General features: G+C 35.9%; 2 protein-coding genes across 2 annotated transcripts; one reads left to right on the top strand and one right to left on the bottom strand.

The window, feature by feature from the left end:
- The first annotated feature begins 161 nt into the window (after positions 1 to 161).
- On the top strand, positions 162 to 1,781 carry LOC129880799 (prohibitin-3, mitochondrial-like). The gene is made up of 3 exons (XM_055954996.1): positions 162 to 652; positions 832 to 1,318; positions 1,496 to 1,781. The coding sequence occupies exons 1-2, from the start codon at positions 299 to 301 to the stop codon at positions 1,312 to 1,314; spliced, it is 837 nt and encodes a 278-aa protein (XP_055810971.1). The 5' UTR covers positions 162 to 298; the 3' UTR covers positions 1,315 to 1,318; positions 1,496 to 1,781.
- Positions 1,782 to 1,925: 144 nt separating this feature from the next.
- LOC129880800 (ADP-ribosylation factor-like protein 2) lies at positions 1,926 to 8,286 on the bottom strand. The gene is made up of 6 exons (XM_055954997.1): positions 8,165 to 8,286; positions 6,335 to 6,410; positions 6,127 to 6,237; positions 5,261 to 5,423; positions 2,892 to 2,972; positions 1,926 to 2,529 (listed from the first exon to the last, which is right to left on the bottom strand). Exons 2-6 carry the CDS (start codon positions 6,397 to 6,399, stop codon positions 2,392 to 2,394), a joined length of 558 nt encoding a protein of 185 aa, XP_055810972.1. The 5' UTR covers positions 6,400 to 6,410; positions 8,165 to 8,286; the 3' UTR covers positions 1,926 to 2,391.
- Between the last annotated feature and the right edge of the window lie 825 nt (positions 8,287 to 9,111).

Genomic DNA, 9,111 nt, shown 5'->3' with positions numbered 1-9,111 from the left:
ATATATATATATATATATATTTCAAAGTGTATCTCGTAGTAATTAATGAAAAAATATATAATTATTTTAAATTAGTAGAATTGATAAATATGGTATGAATGTTCGTGTAATTAGGTGGTTTTTCTTTTTTTGGGGGGAGAGTGTCATGTAAATTTACGGGCCTCCTACCAATCCGATCCGGTTTAATCCGATGACCCGTTAGAGGGTTTTGGGTTTTTCTTGAAGAACACTCCATTTTCTTCCACCTAAAACCCCTTCTCCTCCAATTAATCATTCCAAAACCCTAACTCTCTGTAAAATGGGTAGCAATCAAGCAGCATTATCTCTTCTCAAATATCTAGCAATCGGCGCAGCTGGGATCGGCGCCGGCGCAACAGCTCTTAACTCTTCCCTATACACCGTCGACGGCGGCCAACGAGCCGTACTTTTCGACCGATTCAAAGGAGTCCTCAATGAAACTGTCGATGAAGGGACTCATTTTTTAGTCCCATGGCTTCAACAACCCATCATCTTCGATATTCGCACAAAGCCTCACACGTTCTCTTCCTTCTCCGGTACAAAAGATCTCCAAATGGTCCATCTTACCCTCCGTGTTCTCTCTCGACCAGAAGTTTCTCGTCTTCCAGACATTTTCAAAACCCTGGGTCTCGAGGTACTGATTCTGCATATATAGTATATTAACATTGCTACGTATAATTGTTAATATATAACCTTTTGTATTTCGTATGCAAGTGTATATAAGATTAATAATAATCCTGTACTTAGTATTTAATTGTATATAAGGATTTATGTATAATCTATAAAATTAATGTTTTCATTTTACTATCACAGTATGATGAGAAGGTCCTTCCTTCCATAGGCAATGAAGTTCTCAAATCTGTCGTAGCACAATTCAACGCGGATCAGCTTCTCACAGAACGTCCACAGGTGTCTGCATTAGTTCGTGAGAGTTTGATTCGTCGTGCTAAGGATTTCAACATTGAGCTTGATGATGTGGCGATAACACATTTATCATATGGTGCTGAATTCTCTAAGGCTGTGGAAAAGAAGCAGGTTGCCCAGCAGGAGGCAGAGCGGTCAAAGTTTGTAGTGATGAAGGCTGAGCAAGAGCGGAGGGCTGCAATTATTAGGGCTGAAGGAGAAAGTGAGTCTGCTAAGTTGATTTCCGATGCAACTGCAGCTGCTGGTATGGGTTTGATTGAGCTTAGGAGGATTGAGGCTTCGAGGGAAGTTGCGTCGACCTTAGCTAAGACTCCCAATGTGTCTTACTTGCCCAAACAGAACATGCTACTGGGACTGAATGCAACACGTTGATTAGGTAATTAGGTTTACTATCTGTCTTTCACTTCCGGTCTTGATATAAACGCTGAGGTTGAATGTTGTGAAGTTAATATAGTGCACTTTAATTAGGAAATGATGAAATACTAGTGTGGGAATCAAGAGCAAAAAGGTTTTCTAACTGCCAAATGTATACCTTTTGTTTTCACCATTTCAGGAGGAATGTTGCATTATCTTATTGGAACAGTATCCAATTTGCATTCTATGGCCTTAACTCAGAAGAAAGCAACTAGTGAAATTGCAGGTTACATAATTGAAAAAGTGAAAGCAAGTCTGCTTCGGATAGATTATTTCAATGTGCTCAGTTAACGAACTGAATTTATGCAGTTGTGTGTAAGGGGAATGATAGAAATGATTCTGAGTCTGCTGGGTATGGTTATTTTAATGCATTTGTATACAAGTATTATGCATAATGGCTAGCGGATATAAATATTTTTGGCCGAGCAGCCAAATGTGTAAGTGCCTCTTTAGAACTCAGTTTCCTAAGCGAGTAAAAAGTATCACAGCTATTTTTTTTTAAAATCTAATCAACGATTTTGTGCATAGTTACAACTATAATTATTTATTCGATAAAAAATCTTTTACCCTTTTAATTGAAACAAAAACAGATGTACTGAAACTCCATGAAATGTTTTTAACTCACTTTCATTTCAAGTCGTTAACATATAAGCAAGTAAGCATTAATTACTAGTATACAAACTAAGCTTGGAAACCCTTTTGAGCTGCGACAACTTCTAGATAGACATCCTACGTCTGAATTCTGAATTTACACTGATTAAGCCCCCAAGAGGGGTAAAATAGGTTCTCCACTCTGAGAAAAGGAGCTTGTGCAACCTTCCAATATGACATGGGCTCAGGGAGTGATAACATAGACTCTTGCGTATTGGGAGAGGTCTTGTATTAATTTTCCTTACAAAGGGTCATATTGGAGCAGTCTACAGATGAGCAGCAACTAGTAGGTACATTGCTCCTTGCATGATATTTGAATGGTATATGCAAAAGTGTATAAAAAGGCCATCTTGCAGGAATCAAAATCTTAATGTAAACTTCCAATTAATCAAGCATATAAATTCGTGATGCAACGTCTTGTACCAGCCAATCAAATCCTTCAAGTAGTCCTTCTCCGGTGAAAGCACTACATCCCACGATTCTCCAGTGCCGACTATTGTCCATAGCCTCCAGATTAAGCACCTGAGAATCAGAAGAAAGAAATTATTTGCCGTCTCTGTGAATGTCAAAACACTTTATGAATAATTGGCCATACACAAGCCAAAAACCAAGTAATTTGAAAACTACTATGTAATACTTCCTCAACCACCACTAGAAAGTAGCTTCTCTCCTGATCTCTCAGTATTTCGGTTTTCATATTTGGATATTCAGATTTCCGAATGTGTACAAATCATATTACCAATGCAAACATACTTGGCTACAAAATGAATAGCTGCTTAACCCTCGACATGATCATAAACAACATCCTTACTAGTTCCCAGTGTAAGAACTTCACTTAAATGTTCGTTCAACACAGTTTAAGGTATAATAAGAAGCATCCTTACTTTGGCTATTTCATCTGGACAAAGAGCGCCTTGTATGTCCTGCTTATTTGCAAAAATCAATAATGATGCTCCTGATAGCCTCTGCAAAGGAGAAAGGAATTGTGAAGGACATATAACATCAAGTAAAAATCATTTCCAACGGTAAATTTCAACTTTTTGGTTTCATTCTTTCTCACTCTTTGTTGTCACTAGTGATACCAAGCATCACTTAGTGAGGTGCTTGTAAACTAACTAAAATGACAGCTTTAATAGATTCATTCAGTAACTTCCATTACAATCAAAACTTGACCTTTGTACCTATAAATTTAAGAAAAAGGGGGGGGGGGGGGTGTTAACAAAAGAGATGTTACTAATCAAAGGTCCAAATGCACTTTGACTACTAAGTATAGGATATGTCACTCTCTCTCCAGCAAGTGCAATAAAGGACTCTCGGCTAACCCTGCCCATTGACTAATGGCATCATTAACTTGCTTTTCAATCAAAAGTAATTTCATAACCATAGGGAAAGACCTCTCTTTTGGCATGAGTCTTCTTCCTAGACGATACAATCAATCAATCGGACATTCAAAGAAGCTATGCACCTTCACTAAATGTTGAAAGCGCTTTTATCCTAATCTCATCTACTGAAAAGGTGAATGGTTCTTCCTAGATGATACAATCAATCAACCGGACATTCAAAGAAGCTATGCACCTTCACTAAATGTTGAAAGCGCTTTTATCCTAATCTCATCTACTGAAAAGGTGAATGGTTCTTCCTAGATGATACAATCAATCAACCGGACATTCAAAGAAGCTATGCACCTTCACTAAATGTTGAAAGCTTTTTTATCCTAATCTCATCTACTGAAAAGGTGAATGGGCATGATACATTCTTTTTTTGGGACACATAAGCTATTATGGACACAAAAAGAAGACTTTTTGAAGCATGAAATGCACACATTCAACAAAACCAATAAGCCAATAACAAGGATTATTTTATCCTATACTTACCAACCTGACGGTCTAAGGGTGGACATGGGCAGAACTTATGAAGTATAACTGATTGTAAAATGCTAATGGCACCACTATTGTGAAACATGTAACTAAATACTAGCACTAGTAAATGTGCAAGACAGTTCTGTTAGAAATTAACTGCAATAGGTTCTATGCACAATTAATTATTTTCATAGCCACACAAATAAGTTTCTTGACAAAATCTTAATTTAGATTATTAGTAGTATGATGATTTTGTCCAAGTGCAGAAGGAAGCAATATGTCAAGGAGGGGTGTCATTTCCATCAAACCAAGAGATAGCATTTGTTACTTCTTGACTCATTATTTTGCATTTGGACCACAATGAAATACTCCCTTCATTCCAGTTCATGCGGCAATATTTCCTTTCTAGTCCATTGCAAAAAGAATGATACCTTTCCAAATTTGGCAACAGTTTAAATTAAACATCCCATTTTCCCCTTAATGACAAGCTTTTATAGGCACATAAATGTTTTGGCAAGTTAAGACCTCAAATTTCAAATGTAAAACACATAAATGTTATGACATGTTCAAAACCACAAATTTCAAAAGTCTTCCTTTCTTAAATTCCGTGCCTGTCAAACTATGTCACATAAATTAAACGGAGGAATCAAAGAAGCATACGTATGTAGGTAATATATGCATGAATTCTGTACCATAACAGAAAACTCATTCCCTAGTTTCTTGACACATTATCTTGCACTTATACTTTATAATAGGAAAAAGCAATTTCAACAACTCCATCCCCTGTGTATTACATCTTGAGCTATGTATTAAATGTAGTAGCATCTTGCTTTAGGGGGACAGACGCTCTTGTTTCTTCATGTATAACGGGATGGGGTTTTTCTCAGCAAGGGCGGGGGCACATGTTTGCCTGGACGTCACATGTTGCCTTGCCCCTGCCCTTATAGAAAAGAAACACATCTCTATCACCTAATACATGAAGAAGCAAGAGTGTCTGTCCCCCTAAAGTAAGATGTTGCATTTAATACATAGCTCATGATTTAAAGCAACATTGGAAATCAAAATATCTCATTAGGTAAAAGAACCAATGGAGAAGTGCAAATTCAATGGTTGTAGTAAGAATCAAAATCATAAATCTGTAGGTCTTAAAAAATGAAAATGTAACTATATAAGAGCAAGAAAAGTTTAAACAAGTTGTACCCTTTAGTTGGCACAACTTATGAAGAACCCTCACCCCTAGATGCACTCGTATGACAGCGGTTAAAAGATGAGAGAAAGGGAAAATTGGATTCGTAACAACCCTGAAAATCCATATGTTTTTGGAGTTTTTGCTACAGGGAATAGATGAGGTTCAGCAACAGAAAAGAGAACCAATATAATATATCTATATATACCTCCTCCTTCAGAAGATTATGTAACTCGTATCTGCAGTCATCTAGCCTTCTCAGATCAGAACTATCCACAACCCACACCAAGCCATCAGTCTGCTCAAAGTAGTTTCTCCAATAAGACCTTATTGTTTTCTGCCCCCCAACATCCCATATATTGAGCGTATACCTGAAGAATGTCAGATTAACTTGAAATGATCTAAACACATCTAATAGTAATTTCAAAGACAAAACATACAAGTTGACATAAATGTCTAGTTCACCAAAGTTCATCCAACCTACTTGTCTGGACTTCACTAACGAAGCACAGAAGTTTTATATCCCGCAGCATATAACCGAGAACTCCACCTACTATGTAAAACATAGCCAAATTAAAGCTGAATAAAATAAGGAGGGAGTGACAGCTGTAGGTTGATGGCAGCGTAAAATCAGGTTAACAAAGGATTCATATAACTGATCCCAACTGATTTGGGATTAAAACATAGTCAATTGACTGATAGCATAAACCGAGGCCTTAGAAGATAATTCAAAAGGAAAAAACATCAACTAAGAGTATCTTTAAATGACTCAATTTTAATCTTATGGAATAAAACAATCTAAATATTCATCCAACCACATGAATATTGCCTGACAAAGTACATCTTGGACATGCAGGTCACTAGGTTAGAATGACTCAATTTTAATCTTATGGATAAAACAATCTAAATATTCATCCAACCACATGAACATTGCCTGAAAAAGTACATCTTGGACATGCAGGTTAGAGTTAACTGAGTAACAACAATCAACAAGAACAAAGACATTATTGAAGCAGGACAGCAGCATGCAAATCTGAGGAACAAAACAGAGAAAAGGAAACAGAGAAACCATACTTCTGATATGTGATGGTTTTGATGTTGAAGCCAAGAGTCGGACTGATGACACTGGTGTCCTCCCCATTTATTTTTAAAACTATTGTTGTCTTACCAGAGTTGTCAAGACCCCTATAGAATAAACAGAATTAACCAAATAGAAAATAAATACACTATGTATACAAAAATCCCACATGCCACACGTTAAAGTGTTAGCTTGTAGACTTACACCATAAGGATGCGCATTTCCTTTTCTTTTCTCTTGATCTTTCGAATAATGCTAAGAAGTCCCATTGTGTTTGCTCCTAGTTTCAGGGCAAAGTTTGATATTCATTAATATAAGTTGACATGTAGCATGAAAAACTAAAGCCAAGTAAGCACCCGACTCCCCAGGATGTGTCCAAGTGGTCATGAAGTCTCAGGTTCAAATCTCATTGGAGGCAAAACACGGGGTAAATTCTTCCAATCTATCCAAGCATTGGTGGACAGAGTTACCTGGTGCCTATGGTGGGAGGGACCAGGTAACCTGTGGATTAGTCGAGGTGCCCGCAACTTGGCTGCCTTGCCCGGACACCACAGTTGTCAAAAATAAAAGTGAAACCAAGTATTCTGTCATAGTGTGATGTCTAACAGTATGTTTTGGCTCATGATAGAATATATAACAGAAACAAATGACTGTGTGACAATAAAGCCTATAGTATTTTCTTTCTTTTTGTCTTTCATAAATATTAAATGATGTAGATTTGTTTACTTAAAACCTATGAACCAAAGGATCAAAACGTTGATCATTCGATTAGCCATTGCACATATTGATGTTCAGTACTATTGTCAAAAAATGTAACATGCATGTAGTTACTACTTCATAAACGTGTTCAAATAAAAGTGAAATTCAAACTTAATCTTCTAATATCCAGAAACAGAACGATTGTTAAGGATCTCAAGACATGAAACCCTAAACCATAATGGTTTCCTTGAACATGATTCCCCAAGCAATTTTTTTCCATAGAATCATCCAAACATATACAGTGTATCTAAGAAAATGTTGTTAACTAGGGATGGCAACAGGGGGTGGGGGTAATCTGAGTAATGTGGGGCTAAGTTATTTCTTCCACTTATCTTTTGTTTAGGACCTTTAGGCAAGAAAATCCAGATATCAAATACTTACCAGATTAACCTTTGGTTTGCGCTTTATTATCTCAATCCCTTAACTTATTCTTAAAGAATCAATAATTTATTTTTTCTTTTGCCATTGTGTTTTGTTAACTGAGAATCCATTGTTTAGCTATTATTTGGGATCACTTTAAGTCAATTTTCAAACATGGATGAATTTATAGAGTAAGTATGTGGTAAGTCAAGGTTGATTGAGGATTAATATCTGGCATTTATCATTTATGAACTAGAGCTCTCCATCATTATTTATTACAAGTTCAATTTTCAATCATCGCAACTCATTGAAAAACTTTGTCTCCTCCTCAAATGATCGTTGAACATCTAATATTTTCTAACTTTAATGCTTTGTTATTAATTGTTCTTTTATAATCAGTTCTCTTCTAATTCTTCTATTATTTCATCACTATTTGTATACATTCAAATAGTTTTTCCAAACTATCAAATACTTGTCTTTTGATGCAATATTTCACAGCAATTGCATCAGTGATGTTTTTCTTTGATAGAATAACTGTCAAAGTCATTCAAAAAAGTTACAATGACAAATTACGAGGGGCGGGTTGAAAAGAGAAAATTATGCTATGCGGCGGCCCTGCAACCTGCCTCATTGTCACCCCTAGTATTAACAATTTTTTTCGAATCCAAACTAAGACATAGCTCCAAATCAATAAAAATTCCATTTATATTAGCAGCTAAATCCTAATTTTAGGCACAGACAAGAGAATCGTTAAAGCATGGTTTCTAACAGATTGACTTGAATCCAAATAGTAGCATCAAAGATCAAAAACGGCATTTCATCATAGTAACATAAACAAAGGAAACTGAAAGCACTAATATGAACACATTTCAAATTTTCAAAAGTGAAAATAAAAGGAGAGATCGCTGATCTGACCTATTTCAGGAACGCCGACCTCGGAACTATTCTCTCGCCACGAACAGATCCGAATCTCGAGCTGAATGAGTCGGATTCACGCTGGAAGTTTTCCAGTTTGTGTAGAGAATAACTTCGTACAAACTACCATTTTTGTTCTTTTTAACTCTAAATTCAAGTCATTTTGTATTTTGTCATTTAAGCATTTTTATCCAAACACTCAACTGCTTATTTATAAAAATAACTTTCAATACTTCAAAGTTCTAAAAGCACTTCATCCATAAAAGTTACTTTTTTTAAGCCCATACAAATGGGCTCTTAGAATTTGGAGTAAATTTAGGAAAATGGGTCAAATATATGAGTGAACTTGTAGAAAAGTTCTATTTATCTCATTCGTTAAAAGTTTAACTTATTTATGCTATTTTTATTTGAGAAAAGGTTATTCATGCCATTATTTGTTAATTAAAATGACATTGATGAGCCAAACTTTTAACGGATAGCATAGATAAGCCTTTTCTCAAAGTTCAATGCCATATTTAAATTTTTTTCATTTTAAAAAATAAGTTAGTTAATGACGTAGCCGAATCATAATTGACCACGTGTATAAAATAGTCTTGCAAAATGAAAAATAGTTTTAGTTTACAAATAATGGCATGGATGAGTTTTTTCTCAAACGAAAATGGCATAAATGAGCCAAACTTTTAACGGATGGCATAGATGAGTCTTTTCTCAAAGTTTAATGGCATATTTGAGTCTTTTCCCTTGTTTAATTATTGGTAAATAAATTGCGTCGTGTGTTTAATGGGAGTGACCTTTGTGACAGACAAGATGAGAGAAATGCTTTGGTCATGTGAAGAAAAGTGCGTAGAAGCCTTGGTGAGGAGCAGCGAGAAGTTGGTTGTAGGGATTACGCAGACGAGTAGAGGTAGGCCGAAAAAGTATTGGGGAGAGGTGACTATACATGATAT

This window comes from Solanum dulcamara, chromosome 2 (assembly GCF_947179165.1).
Source record: "Solanum dulcamara chromosome 2, daSolDulc1.2, whole genome shotgun sequence".
NCBI lineage: Eukaryota > Viridiplantae > Streptophyta > Magnoliopsida > Solanales > Solanaceae > Solanum > Solanum dulcamara.
The sequence above is the reverse complement of the archived record's forward strand: the minus strand, read 5'-3'. Positions and strand labels throughout refer to the sequence as shown.

Bases quoted from the DNA above. Each gene is read 5' to 3' on its own strand.
- LOC129880799 (XM_055954996.1), top strand. From the start codon at position 299: ATGGGTAGCAATCAAGCAGCATTATCTCTTCTCAAATATCTAGCAATC. The intron at 653-831 runs GTACTGATTCTG...TTACTATCACAG, and splicing joins TCAAAACCCTGGGTCTCGAG to TATGATGAGAAGGTCCTTCC.
- LOC129880800 (XM_055954997.1), bottom strand. From the start codon at position 6,399: ATGGGACTTCTTAGCATTATTCGAAAGATCAAGAGAAAAGAAAAGGAA. The intron at 5,424-6,126 runs GTATGGTTTCTC...GACATTCTTCAG, and splicing joins AAAACCATCACATATCAGAA to GTATACGCTCAATATATGGG. The intron at 2,973-5,260 runs GTATATATAGAT...TCTCCTTTGCAG, and splicing joins ATAATCTTCTGAAGGAGGAG to AGGCTATCAGGAGCATCATT.